At 40.9% G+C, this 24,579-nt stretch overlaps 1 protein-coding gene and 1 pseudogene across 1 annotated transcript; both read right to left on the bottom strand.

Annotated features, from left to right (window-relative positions):
- Positions 1-1,994: 1,994 nt before the first annotated feature.
- On the bottom strand, positions 1,995-23,533 carry CSTA (cystatin A). Its single transcript, XM_004467172.3, has 3 exons — positions 23,438-23,533; positions 4,851-4,952; positions 1,995-2,232 (listed from the first exon to the last, which is right to left on the bottom strand). The coding sequence occupies exons 1-3, from the start codon at positions 23,501-23,503 to the stop codon at positions 2,104-2,106; spliced, it is 297 nt and encodes a 98-aa protein (XP_004467229.1). The 5' UTR covers positions 23,504-23,533; the 3' UTR covers positions 1,995-2,103.
- On the bottom strand, positions 9,160-11,739 carry LOC139438781 (dnaJ homolog subfamily C member 16 pseudogene; annotated as a pseudogene).
- Positions 23,534-24,579: the final 1,046 nt, after the last annotated feature.

Below are 24,579 nucleotides of genomic sequence, written 5' to 3' on the forward strand. Positions count from 1 at the left end.
TTGAACCCAGGACTTTGTATGTGGGACACTGCTGCTCAATCATTGAGCCACATCAGCTTTCCTAAGTTGTTTTTTTTTGTATGTTTTGTTTTTGTTTTTTCAGAAGCACCAGGAGCCAAACCTGGGACTGGCCATATGGGAGGCAGGTGCCCAACCACTCGAACAAACCCTGTTCTCTGCTTGTTGTGTCTGCTTATTATCTGCTCATATTCTTTAGGAGGCACTGGGAACTGAACCTGGGACCTCCCATTTAGGAAGTGAGCACCCAACTGTATATGCCACATCTGCTCCCATCTAATGTGATTTTGACCTCACCTATTGTGTCCTTCATTCCTTTATTCCCATAAGTTCTGTTATTTTTCTATTCAGATTTTCAAATTCTTTTTTATGCTCAGCCAGTGTCTTCTTGTTGTACTCTAGCTCTTTAGCCATACTGTCTTTTAACTCAGTGATTTGATATAGGAGATTTGTATGAACCTCATTGAATAGTAGTCTCAAATCCTGTAACTTATCTGGGGCTTTGACATATTTCTTTGCTTGGGTCATATCTTCCATTTTCTTAGTATGGTTTGTAAATTTTTGCTGAAGTCTAGGCATCTGATTATGATGGTGAGTTTATTCTGATGCTCAATTTCTCTCTCTTGGGTAGGGATTTAGTTGCAGGAGGCTATGTGTAATTGCTGTTCACTGATTCTTGGTTCAACCTGTTCTAGCTCTTTAAGATTGTCTCTGTTAGTTGCTCAGATCTGGACCATGGACCCAGTAATGGGTTGCAGACACACTTCCAAAGACCTTAGGGAATGAGACCATAAAGGCCCAAGAAAGCCTCTCTTAGGGAAATAGATGTGGCTCAAGTGACCGAGCTCCTGTCTACTACATGGGAGGTCCCTGGTTCAGGTCCTGGTTCAGGTCCAGGTCCTAAGAAGACAGCAAGGTAGCATGATAGGCAGGCACAGAAAGCTGACACAACAAGATGATGCAACAAGAGACAAGAAGAAAAAACATAATGAGAGGCACAATAAAGCATGGAGCAGAAGTGGCTCAAATGATTAGGCACCTCACTCCCACATTGGAGGTCCTGGGTTCAGCTCGAGGTACCTCCTAAAGAAACAAGGAAGATGAACAAACACAGCAAGTACAGACAATGAGGGGGTAGGAATAAATAAATAAATAAACGTTTTTAATAAAAATCCTCTCATTTATTTTTAATTTCCTCACATGCACTTCCTTGATCTGCCAGCAGATGACGCTATTCAGCAGCCCTGTCTGTTCAAAGTCTGGTCTGAGTGTGTTTGCTGCAACAACTGACAGTAACAATGTGACAGGATCCTACCTTGAGTCTAAGAGTCTCATAATTCAAACTTTCTTTGAGGCTGTTCTCCAGTCGTTGGTGGCAGTCCCCTCCCTTTTCTTGGGTTGGAAATAATTCCAGTCCCCTCTGTATCCTCATGAAGGTCAGTAGGGAGGGTGTTGATGAGAGTTGGATCTCTTTCATCCCCTGCTGGGTCCCAGGACCAACAATGGTGCAGCCCCACCTGGCTTGGAAGGGCTCATGGGTCACAGCAGACCAAATTTGCTGGCCAAGAGCAGAATCAACCTTAGGAGCTCATTTCTCTCCTCTTTCCCAGGAAGGTAGAGCCCTGTGGCCCCCTCTACCTGTAGCCGCTGGCCAGAGGCTGGAGAATTCAGATCTGTCTGCTCTGGGAGTAGAGGATGTGTGCTGACAGCTGCAGCTTCTACACACAAAATTTTTCCATAGAGATTCTTTTCCCTTGTCCTCCTCTCTTCTGGGTGGTGTCTAGTCTTCCCCTGTTTCCCCAAACCCTAAAAATTTTTTTCAGGCCAGTTCTGCCTGTGGTCTAGCTATTTTTCTGGGAAAGAAGTGAATTCTGTGTCTCTCTAATTGTCCATCTTCCCAGAAGTCCTCAATAGCATTGATTTTGAGAAAGAAAAGGTAATTCTCATTTAATAAAATAACAGAGCAATATTTGGAGAAATCAATTTATTTAAAAAGCAATGCTTATTTTTTGAGAGTTAATTTACTAGCAGGTGCCATTAATCTTTAGCCAGTGGAAGGAATCAGACCACTTTTGGAACATGCTGCTAAAAAGGGTTCAGCTCATCACTCCTGCTTTTTCCAGTCTGGTATGCAACAAGGCTCAAAGAAGACCCTTGTCCAGGAAGACTTCGGAATACTTTCACATGAATGTATCTATTGCCAGATACTCGGATCTGAAAGGTTAAAGAGAGAGAGATTCATTCCCTGGATCCATGTCAAGGGAAAGATCTACAGGCCTATAAAGACTTCACTCCAATGAGCTTTTCTTGGTTTTCTTGAACAGCATTCTTGGACAAGCATTCTTAGAACCTTGGCTTCTATGAACTCACCCCTTTATTTTACAAAAGAAAGAACAGGATAAAAGCATGACAAGAGGCATGGGGCCTAGATTTAAAATTTTATTTTCCTTTAATCTGGGCACAAATAAAAGTCCAGACTTGAATTTTATTTTTAAAGATGCACAGAGCAAGACAATAAAGGACAGTCTGTCTATTTGGTGATTCTGATTTCTGACTCCTAAATTGGGACACATGGCCTGATAAAGGGGAATGAAAGTCAAAATTGTCCTACAAAATTTGGGATGTGCAGCTCCCCCACCTCTACTGACACCTCCTGTATAAATGCCCCGTGGGAGGACTGAGCAGGGCACAGGGGCCATTCGACACCTTGCACCTTGAAGGGTCTGTTGGGGAGACTGGTTAAAAGGTTGAAATGATAGTTTGGGGATAAATCTAGGACATGAAAATCATGGCAACAAAAAAGGCAGTGCAGCCACTGGTTAAGCATCAGATTACCTGGGTTCAAATCCTGGCTCTGCTCTTATAGTTGTATAACTTTGTGGGTTACTTCATCTCCCTGGGGCTCAGCTTTCTCATCAGTAACACAGGTAAAATGATAATACCATGAGGGAAAGGAGAATACTGTAAGGGTTAAAGGTAGTGACATGAGCACAGTACGCAGAACAGTGTGTGGTGCATTGTGAGTGCTCAGTATACTTCTAGCTCCTTTAATCCTCAAAGCACCCTGCAGGTTGTCATGAATGATGAGTCCCTGCAGTCACACAGACTTTGACTTGTAGAATAAGTAGAGCAAGGATTCAACCCCAGAGCTGTCTGACACCAAGCCTGCAAACTTCCACTCTACCACTTGCCTCTTGACAGATTCTGGAGGCAGAAAAGAGAAAGGCACATCACTGGCAAGACCTTAATTGTAGGGAGAGGCCCAGGGCACAGAGAGCAGCAGCTGGACTGCCAGGAAGTAAGGAGGGTGGGTGGGAGGAAACTGGGGTCAGTGGCTGTGATCCAGTAGGATGAAATTAATAGCAGAAGGAAGCAGCAGGTGGAGAAAGGGGAGAGGAAATTGTGGTTCAGAGAGGGCAACGAGGGCAAGGGAAGACATTTTCAAGATAGTTTCCTGGTGCACTTTTTAAAGAAATGTGGGAGAGCTGATTAATACATGAAGTGTATCCTTATATACTTAGACTAATCACAATATTATGATAATAATGATCCCAATTTTGGTGGGATATTTATTTGAACAGTCATTTAAAAATTAATTAGAGAAATTGTGGTTTGCAGAAAGAACAAAATCATTTTTAATGGAAAACTTTCCTTTCTGGGTATGAAAGGAGCAGGTTGAGAAAGGGGAAATGGTGTCATAGTTTTCTGAGCTACAACAGGGTCTCTCATGTGTCTTTCAGGGCCTGGCATTTGGTAGGAGCTCAAATTTGGTAGGACTGGGCTGACCCCATCTACATTAGCTAGTACTGTAAATTTCTCATGCCGAACTGGCTAGCTCCACTTATTTTTTTGCTGAAAAAATATTTAAAATTTTATATATATAATTAAGTGGTTAATTGTTGGTTAAAAAGAAATGTCAGGCAGTGCCCTGGTCAAATGATTAAGTAAAGGTTAAGTGCATTTGAATGTCTGTTTAGATTTTTTTTTTAGTAGCAAGAGAATTTAATGTAAAGCAAAATCGCACACTTAAGATGGGAGCGAGGGCATGTTCGTTTGAGTCTCAGGAGTTGCCTATTATGATTTTTGAAATCAGAATTCTCAGCTTCTTGAAATAAAAGGATGAAAATGACTCCCAAATATCCAGGCTGACATGTTGAGTTGCTTCTTTCCCAATAACTTCACAAGTATTTACTTCAATTAGTGCTGGATAGCTGCATCATTTGAATTTTTGATATAGTTATGAAATTAATTTTAACAATATTTAAAATACTTCACTGCTTTAAAATATGCAGTGCCACAAATTCAACCTACTTACGTGAGTTACAAAAATAATTACTTAATTCTATTAATCAAAATGCTTATTCAAAGGGCAAAAGAGATATAAATGATCTTCTCAGCTAAGGATTCAAGTCATTCCTTAAATGCACTTAATTTAGACATATAGAAGCACAAAGCTTTGAGGTGCAGTAAGCTTCAAGACACCATCTGGTCTAGCCCCATGCTCTCAGGCAGCTGAGATAGTATCTTCCTGCCTTACACAAGAGGCAGATGTGGTCAAAAACCAGACTGTAATGCTCTAAACTGTCATGAAATCTTTTTTTCTTAACAATTTCTGGAATATATAAGAAAGCTTTCTAAATTCATAAGGAAGGGATGGTATAAGTATACCATTATCTGCCAAATTTGAGAAGCTACCACTTGGGATGTGTTAACTAGACATCTTGATTTAGTATAATCAGAAGGAACGAATTACATGGCAGTAGAAATGGCATGTTGTGTAAAATGAGGAATATAGTATCTTTTCAGTGCCAAAGTGGATGTTGAGCTCTAACCTTAATGAGGTAATTTGTTCCAGCAACCACTTGAGATTTATACTCTTCGGCTTTAAATTCTCCATATTTCTCATTCGTTCTTGCTTCAAGCTGTGGCTTTATCTTAAGAAAAGAAAAGAGAAAACAATCATCAAAGTTGTATTGGACTTTATGTGATTCACAAATGTGGGAACTTCATACTCCTGAAAATTCTCAAAGATGGTAATTAGAACGTGAGTTATTTTCAGTATTTCAAAAGAAAAGAAACCACCTATCTTTAATAAAGTTGCATGGGTTAACTAAAATGTCAAATATTGTTGTTTTAGACTGAAATTACATCAACCCAATGTGGAAATACAATATGGTAGTTTGATAAATTTCTAGAAATTATATATGTCATTTTTCTTTTTGGAGGTACTGGGGATTGAACCTGGGACCTCATACATGTGAACCAAGTGCTCAGCCACTGAGATACATCTGCTCCCCATTGTGTATGTCTTTGATTAATAAAACATAGGAAAGCAATAATTCCTTTGTTTTGAAGTAACTTCAGAATTAAAACAAGTTGCAAGAATGGTATACTGAATTTCTTTATATTGTTCACACAGCTTTCTCTAATGTTAACCTTTTATATAACCTTAGCACAATCATCAAAACCAGTAAGTTACCATGGTATGGTACTAGTAAGTAATCTCTTGACCTTATTTGAATTTTGCCAATTTGTCCCCACAATGTCTCTTTTCTGGTCCAGGATCCCATCCAGGATTCTGAATTGCATGTGGTTTTATGTCTCCTTCGTCTCCTCCAATCTGGGACAATTCCTCAGTCTTTCTTTGTCATGCATGACCTTGACCCTTTTGAAGAGTACTGGCCAGTTAGCATGTACGATGTTCCTCAACTTGGAATTGTCTGATCATTTCTCATGATTAGATGGCAGATGTACATTTTTGGTAAAAATACCACACAAATGAGGCTGTGTTCTTAGAGCATCCTGTCAGAAGCTACATGTGTCACTGCTGGTGGTGTCTGCTGGCTCGAGTGGTAAGGTATTGTTTTTTTCCCTTTGTAATTAATAAGCATTTTGTGGGAAGATATTTTGAGACTATACCCCTATCCTGTCTCATCATTCTTTCATCCACTAATTTTAGCATGCACTGATGATTCTTGCCTATAGCAGTGACGACAGTTGTTGTTTTTATCGAATGTTGATTTTCTATTTCATTCATTTATTAATTGAGATTTTATTGTAAGGAAGAGCTGTCTTCTCTCATTTATTTATTCAAATATTTGTTTATAATAGTATGACTCATGGATATTTCTTTTATTCTGTGGGTTATAGCCCATTTCTATTTAATTTGTCACTCAAATTGTACTAGATTTGGTCATGTGAAGGTTCTTTTTTTTTTTTTTTTTTAAGATTTATTTATTTAATTCTCCCCCTCCCCCGGTTGTCTGTTCTCTGTGTCTATTTGCTGCATCTTGTTTCTTTGTCCGCTTCTGTTGTCATCAGCAGCACGGGAAGTGTGGGCAGCGTCATTCCTGGGAAGGCTGCACTTTCTTTCACGCTGGGTGGCTTTCCTTACTGGCGCACTCCTTGCGCGTGGGGCTCCCCTACGCGGGGGACACCCCTGCGTGGCAGGGCACTCCTTGCACGCATCAGCGCTGCTCATGGGCCAGCTCCACACGGGTCAAGGAGGCCCGAGGGTTTGAACTGCGGACCTCCCATGTGGTAGACGGACGCCCTAACCACTGGGCCAAGTCTGTTTCCCTGAAGGTTCTTTAAGTTGGTTTTTGTGTCATTTCAAAAAGCTGCCATCATTTTATGAGCATTTATGAAACTCCAATATATTCCAGGCTCATCTTCAATTTTACCTGCTTCAGCCCTGAAATAAACAATTTCTCCAGGGAGCCCTGGCTCTTTTTTATTGGCAAATGATATTGAGTCCCAAGATTTGGAAACCTAAATGTTCACTGTTACTGTTATTGCTTTGAGGTCCTTTCAGTGGAAAGAGCTACGAAATGTATGTATACCTGCTACACATACACACACAACACACCTCTATCTCTTATGTGTTTCTTTCTCCAACAGGGAGAAGCCTGACTGTCATTATTCACAATGTTTTCACTTATTAATTTAGACCTAGTATACACGTAAGATAGTTTCAGAATTGCTAATCCATCCACCCATGAAAATGAATTTCTTAACTAGAGCATAATATTTCGGTATAGTTCTTTTTGTCTTTAACCCTGTATTATATAGTCAAGATACTGTATTTTAAAATTAGTTGGGTTGATTTTCTTTTCCACCTTCTTTAGAGTGGTAATGTTATTAATTTGTAGTGTATTTCATTTGTTATGGTTCATTTGTTACAGTTTGTACTCAATTTTGGTCTCCCCCGCATTCTGGTTGATCTAATTATTTATTTATTTTTGGGTATATGAAGCTTACCATGGTTGTAAGTCAAAACTTACACGAAAGTATACTCAGAGAAGTGTCTTAACCACCTCATCCTTCTACCCTGTTTCCATCCATCCCCTGTAGGTAACCAATTTCATTGGTTTCTAGTTTAGCTTTTCTGTGCTTTTTTTCACACAAATAAGCATATACATGCATATTTTCTTATGTTTCCTTTCTGACACAAAAGATACCATACCATAGATACTCTTGTCTTTGTTTTTTTTTTAAATCACACATTGAAATAGTTTCTTTCTGTTTCTAGTCTGTAATATTCTTAAAACAAAAATGACATCAGCTTCAGTTCCTGTTCACAATACAAAAAAACACCAAACATAAAAAAATTAAAATTTTCCAAATAAGTTATTTGTTCCTACGAGTATCAAAAGTGCAAAATATTCACCTTCTTTTCAGATCTGTCTCCCAAGTATAACCTTCCTCCTTGACAAACTGAACAGATAGTTTCAGCAGCTGCCACACTGTGTTTGTTTCAAGACAATGTCAGATATTTTGGACTTAAACATTTCATCTGTAGAGATGTTTTTCATCACTTTTAGAGAGTTTCACTTTAAAAAAAGATTTGTAAGTTTGCTTTCAATCCCTACTCCCAAATAAAGCAAATCACTTAAAGCATATTCAGATCCCATTTTGTTCTATATCCAGCAAACATTTCTACTGATGGCAGCGGCAAATCGATTTAATGATAATAAATAAAATGGTACAGGTGTGAATAGTCTGGGAATCAGGAGAAAATCAGCCTATTTACTGGAGAACTGTAACCAAGCCTTCATGATTGTAGCAGTTTGATTTAATTGAGGAATTCCAAAAAAAAAAAAATAATACTGGATTATGCTTGTAACCTGATCTGTACCTGGACATGATTGAGTTATGATTAGGGCGTTGCATCCCCACTCCTTGGTGGGTGGGGACTCACAGATAAAAGGCATGGGGAAGAACAGAGTGGGGGATTTCTGATCTTAGAGTCTGATGTTGAAGACCCAGGAAGTCAGCACTCAGAGGAAAAAGAAGCTAGCACCAGGAAGGAAGGAACCCTTGCAGACGTTGGCAGCCATCTTGCTCCAAATAGACTTTGGTGAGGGAAGTAACTTATGCTTTATGGCCTGCTATCTGTAAGCTCCTACCCCAAATAAATACCCCTTATAAAAACCAACAGGTTTCTGGTATTTTGCATCAGCACCCCTTTGGCTGACTAATACAATGATCAAGAAATGATGGCAGCAAGACCATGTAGTTCAATGAAAGCTGGGAGAGTTTTACTTAGTGAAATGTTGCTTAGTTGGAGCTGACGACCTTTATGTTAGACAAATTATGCAACCAACATTTGAGCAATTAAAAAATACTTTTGTGATGGGAGACTTGTTTGGGACTAGTTGCCATTTTCAGCCCCATCTGCTAAATATGATATATATATATAATCTGTACAAACCAGGAAAACCCACCTTTAAAAATAGCAATGCTGTCAGTTTCAAGATATTATATTTGAAGACTAGAAAGTTAACTTAAACCAAAATTGGGTTTTGTATGATGATTACACATCAGAAAGAGAAATGGTGGCATTGGCTGAGCGTGAGAGTGGCTCATACATTTGAGAAAAGTAAACAAATTTATGGAAATAACATTAAGGAAGAAAGACTTCAGTGGTCAAGGGTAAAGTACAATTAAAAATAAAAGCTCCCTAGAGTCCAATAAGACTGAAAAAGTATCTCTTTTTGGGGGATACATCTACCAGCCCCCAAACAGATCTGTAGAAGAATTTGTAGACTGAAATATTTTTCAGGAATGTTTTCAATCCGATCACCATTTTCATTTCCTAGTATAAGTGGAAGGTGCAGCTGTCCGAGGGGCCTTTTTATTTTAATGATTTAATGTCACACCTGTGAGTTCAGTCACCTCCACAAAGCCTTTTTTAGGAATCTTGCTGCTGTTTTCTTTGCGCAAGCTCGCCTGGGTCTTCCCGGTCCTCTCAGGGGCTTTCTCTTTACCTGGGTGGTTTGACTTTCACTCATCATTTGAGTCACTGAAAACCTGCATGACCTCAGTGCAGAAGAGGGTCAAGGGCATTAGGGACAGAAGGGGCAGCATCTCCTGCCAGTTGCTGTGAAACACACTATCCCAGGAGCCTGAGATGAATTCAGAAACAGAGCAGAGCCACCGACGAGAAAAATAGGGGCAGTGCATCGGTCAGTTCAGAGGATCGAGGAGCGGGATCTTTCCGCAACTGCTCGAGGTAACCCCAAAGGATCAATTTATCCCTCTCATTCCCAGTTCAGGGACCTTCCAGGGTTCTGTACACCTTCCTGCTGTGTTGCACCTTTGAAAGAGAGGCTGATTTTCCTTGAAACATTTCACCGTCTGGTATAATAGTCGGATGGTGCTCCCGCTGCTGACTGCGGTAGACAGGAGCGAAGGTCACCAGGGCAAAGGACAGGAATGCCTCAAAAGGCTTGCTCAGCTTGGTCCTCTCAGCAGTCAGTGAAACCACACAGGACCTCCTCTGCTGGCGAGACAGGTCGACAGGCAGAGCTCTGGAACAGCTTCTGGCTGGTGAGCCTGGCTGCCAGGAGAGACCTGTTTTGGGAGATGAAGGCATCGGCGACCTGCGTCTGCACACCTTGGGCCTGCCCAGAGCAGCAGGCTTGTTGACGTGTGCCCTCGAGATCAGGCCGGTGCGGGCCGGGCCATGGGTGCTGTCCTGCCTTGTCATCAAGTCCACCCCTCCTGAACTGGAATACACGTGTCCAAACAATAACCTTTGGATACAAAAGCAGTCAACTCGTAGAGCAGTGGCATTTGGACACATTGAAGGCCACGAGGTTTATTCTGGCATTGCCAGCCGGAAAGGAATCTGACATAATTTTTATTTGTAACTTTCTCCATCTAGCTCTCTGGAAGGAGACTTTCTAAATTGTCATAGGTTCTCATGGACAACTGCATTATGGAAGGAGGAGATCTTCTCATTTATAGTTCCCCGGATGACGGCGTGCTGTGTGCTCCCAGATGATGGGCCAGGCATCTCTTGTAGCCAGCATGGACCATCCTTCAAGTCCTTGAACTACTTCTTTCCAAACAGGCTGACTATGAATATAACTAAAACACCAATCAGAGATGATCTTAATGAGGTTTCTTGAAGCTATCTGGAACCACTTCAATCACATAATGTTAAAAGCACAATAAATACTTTTCATCAATTGCATCCCACTGCTCAGAATTAAAAGGGAAATGAAAAAAAGATTCATCAAAATAAAAATTTTCTAGAAATGATGGAAATGATACTTTCATAGTTGGTGCTGCTCTGGTAGCTTTAGTTCTCTCCAGTGTCTCCATAGTGACCATAATTTGATTTCTTTTCTTCATTGGAAAGAATCTCATAAGCCTTACTAATTTGAATGAACCTATCTTCTCCTCCAGGATCTTTATTTTTGTCAGGATGCTGGGAAAGCGCACAACCTAACTGGCTGCAGTGTTCATACTCCAGTAAGTCCTCCTGGTTGGGAGCCTTCAGTCCAGTCCAGTGTGTACTTTGCTTTTTTTTTTTTTTACTTCATGTTATAGCCTGGAAATTAGTCTACATCAGTTCATAGAGATCTTTCTTGTGCTTTGTAGAGCTGCATAGTATTCCACTGTGTAGCTATACCAGAGCTTATTCATTCACTAAATGTGGACATTTAGGTTATGTCCAATATTTACAATTACAAACAATGCTACAACAAATAGTCTTGTGGATATGTATTTTTGAATTGTTAGAATTATATTCACAGTCTATTCCTAGAAGTGAAATTGCTAGGTTCAAAGGCAAGTTCACATGTAGTTTTGTTAGATATTGCCAAATTCCCCTTCTGAAAGGTTGCACCAATTTGCATTCCAATCAGGAATGTATGAGAGTGGCCCTTCCTCCATGTGCAAAACACATCACTTCAACCTCTGCTTTGTTTTGACATCTCCTCTTTCATTCTGTCTCTCCTGCCTTCCTTTTATTCAGTTCACCTAGATAATCCAGGATAATTTTCTTTCTCATTATCCTTAACTTAATCACACTTGCAATCACACTTGTGCTATGTAAGGTAACATATTCACAAGTTCCAGGGATCAGAATGTGGACATCTTTGGGAGACCATAATTCGGCCAACCACAGGGGTTCATAGGCTTGGATGCCAGCATTCCTGACTGTGATGGTTAGGCTATTGTGTCAACTCTGCCAGGTAATTGTGCCCAGTTGTTTGGTCAAGCAAGCGCTGGGCTAACTTTAATATAAGGGCATTTATTCACCATTGACTTTATGGCAGTGGTAAATCATAGATAGCTGTTGATAATTACATCAGTCAGGGAGATTGCCATCAGCAGCGAGTGACGCTTAACCTGATCAATTGAATCGCTTAAAAGGGGAAGTGACTCCAGCATTGAGAATTTCCCAGCTTGTCTTTGGACAGCCAACATCTCCCAGAACTTGTCAAGAATCTTCATTGGACTTTCATCGGAGCTCCTGTTTGCAGCCTGCCTGCGGAACCTGGACTTGTACATCCCCCCAGCTGCGTGAAAGACTCTGATAAATCTCTTATTATCGACAGATATCCCTTGTTGATTCCGTTTTCCTAGAGAACCCTGACTAATACTGACTCAAGTGGGAAAGGGAGCTAGAGTGACGCAAATTCAATACAGTCATTACTCCTTTTATTGCACTCCACTTTATTGTTTCTCACTGATATTGCTTTAAAAAAACAAACAAACAAGTGAAGGTTTGTGTCAACCTTGCATTGAACAAATCTATTGGCACCATTTTTCCAACAGCATGTGCCCACTTCATGATCCTGTGTCACATTTTGGTAATTCTCACAGTATTTCAAACTTTTTCATTATTATTATATCTGTTATGGTGATCTGTGATTTGTGATCTTTGATGTTACATTATAATTGTTTTGGAGTAACACAAATCATGCCCATATAAGACAGCAATCTTAATTGATAAATGTTCTGACTGTTCCAATGACCCGCTGTTCCCTGTCTCTGTCCCTCTCCTCAGGCCTTTCTATTCCCGAGACACAAGTGTCTTGAAATTAGGCCAGTTAATAATCCCACAATGTCCTCTAATTGTTCAGCTGGAAGGAAGAGTCACCCGTCTATCACTTTAAATAAAAAACTAGAAATGACTGGGAAGCACATTTGGCTCATCCACCTACCACATGGGAGGTTAAGGTTCAAATCCCGGGCCTCCTGACCCATGTGATGAGCTGGCCCACGCAGGCAGTGCTGATGTGTGCAAGGAGTGCCCTGCCATGCAGGGGTGTCACCTGCGTAGGGGAGACCCATGCGCCCTGTAAGGAGAGCCACCCAGCTCGAAAAAAGTGCAGCCTGCCCAAGAGCTGCCCAGCATGAAAGAAGTGCAGCCTGCCCATGAGTGGTGCCACACACACGGAGAGCTGACGCAGCAAGATGACGCAACAGAAAGAAACACAGATTCCCGGTGCCGCTGACAAAGAATATAAGCAGACACAGAAGAACACACAGCAAATGGACACAGAGAGCAGACAATGGGGGGTGGGGGGGGGGCGGAGGAGGGTGGGAAGGGGAGAGAAATAAAATAAAATAATTTAAAAATCTTAAAAAAAAAAGGCTAAAAATGATTAAGCTTAGTGAGGAAGGCATGTTGAAAACTGAGATAGGTGTAAAGTTAGGCCTCTTGCACCAAACAACTAAATTGTGAATGCAAAGGAAAAGTTCTTGAAGGAAATTAAGAGTGCTACTTCAGGGAACACATGAATGATAAGAAAGTGGAACAACCTTATGGCTGATATAGAGAAAGTTTTAGTGGTCTGGATAGAAGAGTAAACCAGCCATGACATTCCCTTGAGCCAAAGCCTAATCCAGAGCAAGGCCCTAGCTCTCTTCAATTCTAGGAAAGTTGAAAGAGGTGAGGAAGCTGCAGAAGAAAAGTTTTTGTTTTTGTTTTTTTTTTAAAGATTTATTTATTTATTTTTAATTCCCCCCCGCCCCCTTCCCCGGTTGTCTGTTCTCTGTGTCTGTTTGCTGCGTCTTGTCGTCAGTGGCATGGGAAGTGTGGGCGGCGCCATTCCTGGGCAGGCTGCACTTTCTTTCGCGCTGGGTGGCTCTCCTTACGGAGGCACACTCCTTGCACGTGGGGCTCCCCTACGCGGGGGACACCCCTGCGTGGCAGGGCACTCCTTGCGCGCATCAGCACTGCGCATGGGCCAGCTCCACACGGGTCAAGGAGGCCCGGGGTTTGAACCATGGACCTCCCATGTGGTAGACGGACGCCCTAACCACTGGGCCAAGTCCATTTCCCAGAAGAAAAGTTTGAAGCTAGCAGAGGTTGGTTCTTGAAGTCTAAGGAAAGATGCCATCTCCATGACATAAAAGTGTGAGATAAAGCAGCAAGTGCTGATGGAGAAGCTGCAGCAAGTTATCTAGAACATTTAGCTAAGATAATTTTTTAAAAAAGATTTATTTATTTCTTTCTCTTCTCTCCCCCCCAGTTGTCTGTTCTATGTGTCTGTCTGCTTATTTCTCTCCCCTTTCCCCCCCCACCCCGGTTGTCTGTTCTTTGTGTCTATTTGCTGCGTCTTCTTCTTTATCTGCTTCTGTTGTTGTCAGAGGCACGGGAATCGGCGTTTTTTTTTTTTGTTGCATCATCTTGTTGTGTCAGCTCTCCATGTGCGCAGCGCCATTCCCGGGCAGGCTGCACTTTTTTTCGCGCTGGGTGGCTCTCCTTACAGGGGGCACTCCTTGCGCGTGGGGCTCCTCTAAGCTGGGGGACACCCCTGCGTGGCATGGCAGTCCTTGCGCGCATCAGTGCTGCTCATGGGCCAGCTGCACACGGGTCAAGGAGGCCCAGGGTTTGAACCATGGACTTTCCATGTGGTAGATGGACGCCCTAACCACTGGGCCAAGTCTGCCGCCCTAGCTAAGATAATTGATGAAGGTGACTATACTATACAACAGATTTTCAATGTAGGTGAAATGGCCTTCTATTGGAAGAAGATGCTGTCTAGGACTTTAATAACTAGAGCGAAGAAATCCATACTTGGCTTCAAAGCTTCGAAGGATGGGCTGACTTCCTTGCTAGGAGCAAATGCAGCTGGTGACTTTAAGTTGAAGACCATTCTCATTCACCATTCTGAAAATCCTAGGGCCCTTAAGAATTAAGCTAGATCTATTCTGCCTGTGTTCTATAAGTAGGACAACAAAGCCTGGATGACAGCACATCTGTGTACAACACGGCTTCCTGAACATTTTAAGCCCAGTGTTGTTTTGACCACTGTAGCTTTATAATATGCTTTAAAGTTAGTAACTGTGAGTCCATTGACTTTGTTCTTCTTTTTAAAGATATTTCTAGCTATTCGATGTCTCTTTCTCTTCCAAATAATTTTTGTAATTGACTTTTCCATTTGTGTAAAATAGGCAGTTGGAAATTTGAGATTACGTTGAATTTGTAAATCAATTTCATTGGATTGACATATTAATGATATTTAATCTTCCAATCCATGAAGATGAATGTCCTTCCGTTTGTTTATGTCTTTTTAAATTTCTTTTAGCAATGCTTTTTAGTTTTCTGAGTACAGATCCTTTACATCCCTGGATAAATTAATTCCTAGTATTTGGTTCTTTTAGTTGTTGTTGTAAATGGAATTTGTTCCCTGATATCCTCAGATTGTTGATTACTAGTGTAGAGAAACACTACTTATTTTTGTGTGTTGATCTTGTATCCTGCCACTTTGCTGAATTCATTTATTAGCTCTAGTAGTTTCATTGTTGATTTTCCAGAGTTTTCTAAATATAAGATCATGTCATCTACAAAGAGTGAAAGTTTTGGTTTCTGATTTGGATGCCTTTTATTTACTTTTCTTGCCTAATTGCTCTAGCAAAAGTTCTGGTAGAATGTTGAATAATAGTGGTGACAGTGGGCATCCTTTTCTTGTTCTGAATCTTAGACATTTCATGTAAGGCCAAACTCTTGGTTACAAACTCTTCAGTTTCAGTCTTAAAGGGAAAGCTTTTAGCCTTTCACCATGGGTACGATATTGACTGAGGGTTTTTCATATATGCCCTGTATTGTGTTGTGGAAATTTCCTTCTGTTCCTATTTTTCAAAGTGTTTTTACCAAAAAAGGATGCTGGATTTTGTCAAATGCCTTTTCTGCATCAATAGCAATGATCATGTGATTTTTCTCCATCAATTCATTAATGTGGTGTATTACATTAATTGATTTTCTTTTGTTGAACCACCCTTGCATACCTGGTTAAAACCCACTTGATCATGGTGTATAATTCTTTTAATGTGCTGTTGGATTAAATTTGCAAGTATTTTGTTGAGGATTTTTGCATCTATGTTCGTTAGAGAAATTGGTCTGTAATTTTCTTTTCTTGTAGTATCTTTATTTGGCTTTGGTATTAGTGTGATGTTGGCTTCATAGAATGAATTAAGTAGTGTACCTTCCTTTTCTTTGGAAGAGTTTGAGCAGGATTGGCATTAATTCTTCTTGAAATGATTGGTAGAATTCAGCTGTGAAGCCAAGTGGTCCTGAGGTTTCCTTTGTTAGGAAGTTCTTGATGACTGAGTCAATCGCTTTACTTGTGTTGGTTTGTTGAGGTCCTCTCTTCTTGTGTCAGTGTGGATAGTTTGTGTGTTTCCAGGAAGTGGTCTGTTTAATCTAAGCTGTCTAATTTGTTGGCATACAGTTTTCATATTATTTTCTTATGATCTTTCTAATTTCTGTGGGAATAGCAATAATGCCCCCTTTCATTTCTGATTTTATTTAGTTGCATCTTCTCCCTTTTTTTTTTTCTTTGTGATTCTAGCTAAGGGTTGGTCAGTTTTGTTTGTCTTCTTAAAGAAGCAACTTTTTTTAAAAAAGATTTATTTTTATTTATTTCTATTCCCTCTCCCTGCCCCATCTGCTCTCTGTGTCCATTCGCTATGTGTTCTTTTTTGTCCGCTTCCATTCTTGTCAGTGGCACTGGAAATCTGTTGTCTCTTTTTGTTGTGTCATCTTGCTGCATCAGTTCTCCATGTGTGTGGCGCCACTCCTAGGCACACTGTGCTTTTTTCACACTGGGTGGCTCTCCTTATAGGGCGCACTCCTTGCACGTGGGGCTCCCTTACGTGGGGGACACTCCTGCATGGCAGGGCACTCCTTGTGCACATCAGCACTGCGCATAGGCCAGCTGCACATGGGTCAAGGAGGCCCGGGATTTGAACTGCAGACCTCCCATGTGGTAGACGGACGCCCTAACCACTGGGCCAAGTCCGCCGCCACAACTGCCATTTTTAACCTGCCATGTAAGAGAAGACTCCAGGATTGCTTATAGCTGCAGAAAGACAGGGAAACCTGAGGAGGCTAAGAGAGAAACCAGAAGTTGGAATCAGCAGAGAAGTGGAGGCAATGAGGCCCCCAAGAGACTAAGCCCACATAGCAACTTGAAGCTGAAAGAGAAGGTGAGCCTGGAGGAGGAAGTAGAGAGAGACTGGCAGACCTTCCATCTTGCCTTGCCATCTTGCAGGAGTCCAGGTCCAGCAGCCGACCTTTGGTAAGATGCATTGATTTGGACATTTTCACAGGATTGGAATTCTAAGATTTTACTCCAAATAAATTCCAATTATAAAAGCAATCCCATTTATGGTATTTTGTTTCCAGCATCTTTAGCAAACTAAAACAGATCTGTTACTTTTCTTTGCAAGTTTTCAAATTCTTCTTTATGCTCACCTAGTATCTTTTTTTTTCCATTTTTTTTTCTTAATATATTTTATATCTTTAGCATATTTTCCTTAATTCCTTGAATTGATTTAGGATGTTTGTGCCAACATCACTGATTAGTTATTTTAAATCCTGTGTCTTGTCAGGATTTTTAATTTGTTCCTTTGGCTGAGCTGTATCTTCTTATTTCTTAGTATAACTTTAAAAAAACTCTCCCACCCCCTCATTATTTGCACTTGCTGTGTCTGTTTGTCTTCTTTGTTTCTTTCGGAGGCACCAGGAACCAAACCTGGGACCTCCGATGTGGGAGGGAGGCATCTAGTAACTTAAGCCACCTCTTCCCCGCTTTGTTGTGTTTCTTTTTTTTTTTTTTAAAGATTTATTTATTTATTTAATTCCCCCCCTCCCCTGGTTGTCTATTCTCTGTGTCTATTTGCTGCGTCTTGTTTCTTTGTCCGCTTCTGTTGTCTTCAGCGGCACGGGAAGTGTGGGTGGCGCTATTCCTGAGCAGGCTGCACTTTCTTTTGCGCTGGGCGGCTCTCCTTACGGGCGCACTCCTTGCGGGCGCACTCCTTGCACGTGGGGCTCCCCTACGCGGGGGACACCCCTGCGTGGCACGGCACTCCTTGCGCGCATCAGCACTGCGTGTGGGCCAGCTGCACACGGGTCAAGGAGGCCCGGGGTTTGAACCACAGACCTCCCATGTGGTAGATGGATGCCCTAACCACTGGGCCAAGTCCGTTTCCCGTGTTGTGTTTCTTATTATGTTTTTCCTTTTATATTTCTTGATGCATCATCTTGTTGCGTCAGCTTGCCACGCCTGCCCATCATGCTAGCTTTCCATCCATCTTGTCCTCTTTAGGAGGCACTGAGAACCTTTGCTCCCTCCTTTGTTGTGTCTCCCATGATGTTTTTCTTGTGTCTCTTATTGCATCATTTTGTGTTAGCTTGCTGTGCCTACTCATCATGCCAGCTCACTGTCTTCTTTAGGAGGCACAGGAACTGACCTATGGACCTGCCATGTGGTAGGTGGGAGCCCAATCGCATGAGCCACATCTGCTTCCCTTAGTATAACTTTTAATTTTTAGTGACGTCTAGGCATCTGATTATGTTGGGGAGTTTACTCTAATGGTCAATTTCTCTCTCTTGCCTAAGATTTTACTGTTGAGTGCCTCTATTTCATGGCTCTTCTTTGATTTTTGGTTCAACTTATTCTAAATCTTTAAAATTGCCCTGTTTAAGTTATCAAAACAGGGCCAGGGACCCACTAATGGGGCACGGACTAGAACCAAGGGGGCGTGGGAACATCGACGGGAGATACGCAAAAAAGCCTTTTTTTTTTTTTTTTTCACTTTTCTGGCCTGTCAGCAGATGGCAATCTTCAGCAAACCTTCCCATAGATGTTTCTCTTCTACTCTCCTCCAGCTGGTGTTTCTAGGCTGGTTAGAGCTGGGATTCTAAGCTGGGCTTTGCTGTTCAAATGCTGAAGAGAAACCACACTCAGCCCTTCACCACACCCTCCCTCTTCCCAAGGAAGAAAACATCCACTTCCTTCTCAGTAAGTGGTAGTAAATGGGATTTACTAAGGCTGTTTGCCTTGAGGGTGGGGAATGGGCACCATTCCCTGATGTGGGGGTGAATGACTCACAGTTTTCATTTTAGCCTCTTTGTCTCTCTGTCCCACTCCCTCCTGGACAATGCACATGACCCTCCCCTCATCTGCAGATCCCCCAAAGCAGCTGCTTCAGACAGCTTCTGCCCTTCTGCTATTTTGAAAAAAATTTATTCTCCTCCCTCATTGCAGCTTGCTTGTTGTCTGCTCTCTGTGTCCATTCACTTTGCGTTCTTCTGTGTTTTTACTTGTCTCCCTTTTCGTTGAGTCACCTTGCTGAGTCGGCTCTCTGTGGTGCACACGGGCTGGTGGCACTCCACGGCACCTGGGCCGGTGGCTCTCTGCAGTGTGCAGGTGAGCCTGCCTTCACAAGGAGGCCCCAGGATGCGAACTCAGGGCCTCCCATATGGTAGATGGGAGCCCAACTGAATGAGCCACAGCTGCTTCCCCCTTCTGCTATTTTTGCAAGAGGTGAGCCCTGCTGATCTACTCCAACACCATTTTTCCAGAACTTTAAGTATGTTTTCAGTCTTTTGGTGGTTTTCAGTCTTTTGATGACTTTTACTTTTCTATTGTATCCATGCGATTCAGAAGTCCAGAATTTTCCAGGAAAGGGTTGGTTTTAAACGCCCTGATTTGTTTTCTTGAGTGTACAGTTGCCTGCCAGACTGTGTGGCCTGAGCTGGGTCTCTTTACTTATAATCTGCACCCTTACTGCCTATTTCCAGTTAAACACTTTTGCGTTTTTCTAATTTATTGCTATAGACCTAGAGTAATGGGATTTAGGCTGGAGAACAGAGAAAGGAACAGAGTTGGAAAGGTCTTGTCAGTGAAACCTTGAGTTTTAGGAGGTAGCCTGGTGCTTAAAGACCCTCCCGGATGGACACTGGGTGAGGAAGGGCAGCAAGAAAGGATGAAGGACAGCTGGGAGCGGTGGTCAGCAGCTCCAGGGTCTTGTCGCAGGTGTTTGTAATGAATTTCTAGAATTGTAATGGACACGTTTTCTGTTGTCCTGCATCTTCCTTGATCAAAGTTCTCTGATTCAGTTGAGGAGGAAGTGGTGGTGTGGGAGTGATCTATAATTGAGGATTTGGAATGCCGTGGAAATCAAGGAAATCAAACAGATGCTGATCAAGTAGGCCTGGAAGAGTTCTGGTGTGGCTGAATAGCAGGTTCTTTGTGTTTATGACATGGGTGTGTGTGTGTATTGATGTATATATATGTGTGTATGTTTTTGTGTAGGAAGAGCCTTTATTTCTAAAAGTAATTATTACAATAATATTTTCCTTATGGCACAGAAACACACTCAATTCTCATCCAATGGTTATTTACATACCATATAAGGAAATGGATTAGCAGTATTGATCCAGAGGATTTTGCAGTTAGGGTCTTTCATTTGGCCCTTATTTACATATATCATGGATTTTTATAAGAGGGCCTTGTATGGCTCTTTATTTCTTTTGTGTATTTCATACATCTAATCTATTTTGTAAATTTCCTGAGGGCAGGGACCATCTTTATACCTCCCCCTCTGCCATTGCCCCAGAGTAATTCACAATTCATACAGTATTGTATACATAATCAATGTTTTTTGAATGAAAAGACCATGGTTGTTTTCCTTCATTATGACTTGTCTCCCCAAATAGGAAAAAGTATAGAAGAAGGGTCTAGCAATGACCATCAACTAATACAGAGAATGTTGGAAGAAGGGTTTTTTCCCAAGTGTGCGCTGGACCTAAGTACATTTTCCTTCCTTTAATACATGATACCATAATTGCCCATTCAGTCTCTACTATCTTCAGAAGGGGGAAACCCTTTTCTTTTGCCAAACCAAATCCATTGTTTGACTTTTTGCTCTTTCTGACTTTATCCAACTCTCCTCTTTTATTTTGATGTCCTTGAACATGAATTCATCATTTTTCTTTGATGCTTTCCCTCTCTATGCTTTGTGATGACCATTTCCTTCCTTCTTGCCCTCCCTCCCTAGTTGGGTTCTTCTTACAATTGGCATTCTATTGAAAAGTTCTCTGGTAAGGACAGAGAAAGCTGATAAATTTTGGTTCCTCCAAGAATACTTGCATTTTAACAGGTGATTAAAAAAATAGAAATACATTTTAAAAAATCAAATGAATACATCCACAAGGTAAATTACAGTTAGCGGAGGTCTTCCCTGGGACCCTCAAATCATACTAGGTAGGTGTTACTAACGTCTAACCATTTGCCTGGCCCTGAGTGGGGACCTAACTAACCCTATAATCTTGGAAAAGTTGCAGATTCAATTTCCTCGCATATTAAATGGCTATAATAACACCTGCCCCTTGGGAATGTTTATAGGGGTATAAGTGATATAATTGATGTGAAAATGCTCCTTAAACTATAAAGAAGTTACTGACTGTTCCTCTACCTTCTAGCTCTTCATTGAAACTGTGCCCTAAGGCTTTCTCCTGTGGCATCGGGAAAATAAGTGATAATTGGGAGTTTAACACCTGAGAAGCTGAACTATCAAGCAATAATTGTTTGCCTGAAAGTAAGGTGGTTTGACAAGACAATTTCTAATGTCCTTCCTGGTCCAAAATCTATAATTATGAAAAATTACTTAATTGTTATATAGTCCATCCCAGATATCTTGACTTCCCCAACTAGACTGTAAATTCCTTGAGGGCAGGGATGCTATCTTACAGTGCTTATGTATCTTCCATAACATTTAGTACAATGCTGGAGATATTCAAGAAATGCACTTACCATGAAATGACTCCTTGGTATTAATTTTTTTTTTCATATTGATTTAAACATGCAGCTGGCTGCTTGACCAGAGAAGGCAAGTTTACCATCCACTCTCCCACTCACCCCACCTACTTTCTCCACGTTCCTGCCACTATATGGGGGAAAGAGCAGGAGGTCAAAAATCTGGTGGGCTAGCTCTTAGCTAGGTGACTGTTAGACTTTTTGAATCTTGGTCTCATCATTTGGAAAATGGACATAATGCCTTCCCTGCCTATCCCAAGAGTTATGAAAATCAAATGAGAGTTTGAATGGAGGACAATGCTTTTAAAACTGCCAAGCACCTCTCTGGCCCAGGGTAGCTATTATTAATACCTCTCTCTCTACTTCTCTGACAGAACTGGAATCTAAGGTCATCAAGAAATTAACTTTCAAATTAATTTTGTAGTTCAAGATGTGGCTTACAGATAGGTGTTATTTGTTAACAATGCAAGGCCTTCTGGTAGCTTCTTTTTTTAAAATTTTAATAATGTTTTTGCTAACGACATGATAGGCTTTTAAAAATCATTAAAATTTTTAGCACCTTTAATATTTCAAACCCTAGTTGTACCCCATCCCCTTAGTGCTCTGGTCCTTGGAAAGCCTTGGGATTTTCCAGGATCGGGGCTGATTCCAGCCACAACTCTGAAGCTAACAATTGTAATGTCTCACTTCTGCGTATTTCTTTTCTGTTTTCAAGTCATTGTTATGTGCATTGTCTCGTTTAATCCTTCCAGTTTTGAGACTGGCAAGGTAAGAGATATCTTTATTTTACAAACAAAATTAATAACTTTTATTTCAGCACTATGATTTTGGAAAATCCCATCTCCCATAGGTAGGTGCTAAGGATATCATTTTTCAGGTCCTAGAGTCAGGTGAGGTCGGTAGACAGCAGCAGCAGTCTCACCTGGGAGCCTGGTAGAAATGCAGTCACCCAGGCCCCACCCCAGACTCTACTGAATCAGAATCTGCATTTTAACAAGACTCCACGTTATTCATATACACATTCAGGTTTGCAAACACTGATCTGATACAAAGAATCAAACAAAGGTATTAGTGACTTAATATTAACTTCTCCAAGAAAAAGACATACACTTACATAAATATATTTATATATACTTAAAGAACCCTGGAAAGGGAATATTTAGCCCCAAAGAATAGGAATTCCAAGCATCTGATCCCACAGAGTGTTCCAGTGCCCTTCAGTTTAGAGGATCCCATCTCTTCCACTCACAGAACACATTATTTTGTTTTCCAGTGTCATGGAATGATGTTTCAGAGAGCAAAAAACAGGAAGGAATAATACAAGAAAATAAAGTAACAAATTATAACCCTAAAATAGTGATTTATGTGTATTTTCCTTTCACAGAATAGGTAAAACAATAAATTTTTATTATGTAGGTGATAGTTAATTAAATAATCCTAGAGTAATGTATCAGCTCTCTGAAAACAGAATTCTATTTTCACCATCATTAATGGAATTACCTTAGACTATGCCACTTCTCTACTATTTTTATCCTCTAACTACTTAGATTAAAACACTGTCTATTTAAACAAATATGTGGAAAAGTTTATAAATGGATCACTTTTACAATATTGTTCTTCATTCAAATCATTTAAAAATAATCTCTCTCCAGTGCATTTGAATTCTAGTTTATCAACTTGTTGACAACCTTAGACCTTAATTACATGTTAGCTCTACCCTGTGAGATAACAAAAGTTTCAACAGAAACTAAATTGGTAATCCTAGAATCATACATTTTAAGAACTGGAAGATTTTTATAGATGACCACATAAAAATTTCTCTTTTACAAATGGGGGAACTGAGGTTTGCAGAAGGGATGTGCCTAGCTCTTAGTCACTCTGAGAGTGTTGGGATTCTTAGAGGTTTCATCAGAAAAGCTCAGTATTACATTTTGAGTTGTAAGGATGCCTGTACAACACCACACATTTCCCAACATTCTGATTTACGTGCTCACTCACACCCTTACCTTGAGTCTAACCCCAGAAACCAAGATTCTGGACACACCTTGTCATGGGATGCATCAACTCACCGTGTTAGCAATCTCCTGGATTTCTGGCGTGGCAGGTTGAGGTTCAGTAAAGCCTCCAGGTATCATTTTGGCTAACTGCGTCTATGCACAGCAGGATGCTGGAAACTAAATGGTCAGGTAAGCGTGGAGACTCTGGTTTTTAAAGAGGGTGTTCACAAGCTCCGCCTATAGAATGCTTTGTTCTCCATGAAGAGAAGAGCAAAAAGGTACCGCAAAGAAGGAAATATTCAGGCAGTTCTTCCTGCTATGTTATGAAATGTTATGACAAAACGTGGTCAAACAAATTTAGGGGTCTGGGGCTGAACAAATAAGTGTGAGCGTGGAGTCCTGCTGTAACAGAATCAAACTTCCCTGCCTTCTCTTTGACCATGGTTCCATCCTGTTGTGTCAGAGTATGAAATCTGAAGCCACAACTGGAGCTTCCAAATGTGTTAAAACCTCTAACACCACATTTTATTTTTTTAAGGAATACTTAATATTAGCATCAAGTCTGCTTGAATTTATACAGAAAGAAAAAGGATCTATCTGGAAACCTCGTACTTTATATGTGTTTATATTTCTAGAACCATTCAAAGTATGTAAACACACAAAGAATAAAACAACAAACCGTTATAGTCTCACCACCCAGAATTAAAACTTTTAACCTTTTGTCATATTTGCTTCCCATCTTTTTGGTAGTTTTTCTTTTTCCTTGACTGCAGTGTTTAGAACACTTTATTAAAATACAAAATTGTTAGAATTAAGCTAAATAGAAAAACATAGTAAATATTTGCAAAAACATTGATGACATCGCTCAAGTCACACACATATAATAATCCAGAAAGGTCTTAAAAAGTTTATAAGCTTAAACTATGGAGATTTCCCAACTCGGATGGAAAACTCACTGCTGAGCATGACAGCAACATAATCTGTAAGATCCTTGAGAGAATGTTGTTCCCCGCTCTTGAAGGATCCAGTGCTCCCGTGGAGTTTTGTCCTTGGGAGGTTCAGACTCAGAGGCAGCCAGAGAGGACAAGTCAAGAGTTGAGAGAATCATAGAACTGGCTTAATTTTCTTCATCCTATTGACTATTAGGGCTATACAGGCAGAACTGGAAGTTTTTCTTCAGCCTCTGATGATATTCAAAAGGATATGAAAAATAT

This window comes from Dasypus novemcinctus, chromosome 4 (assembly GCF_030445035.2).
Source record: "Dasypus novemcinctus isolate mDasNov1 chromosome 4, mDasNov1.1.hap2, whole genome shotgun sequence".
NCBI classification, from domain to species: Eukaryota; Metazoa; Chordata; class Mammalia; order Cingulata; family Dasypodidae; genus Dasypus; species Dasypus novemcinctus.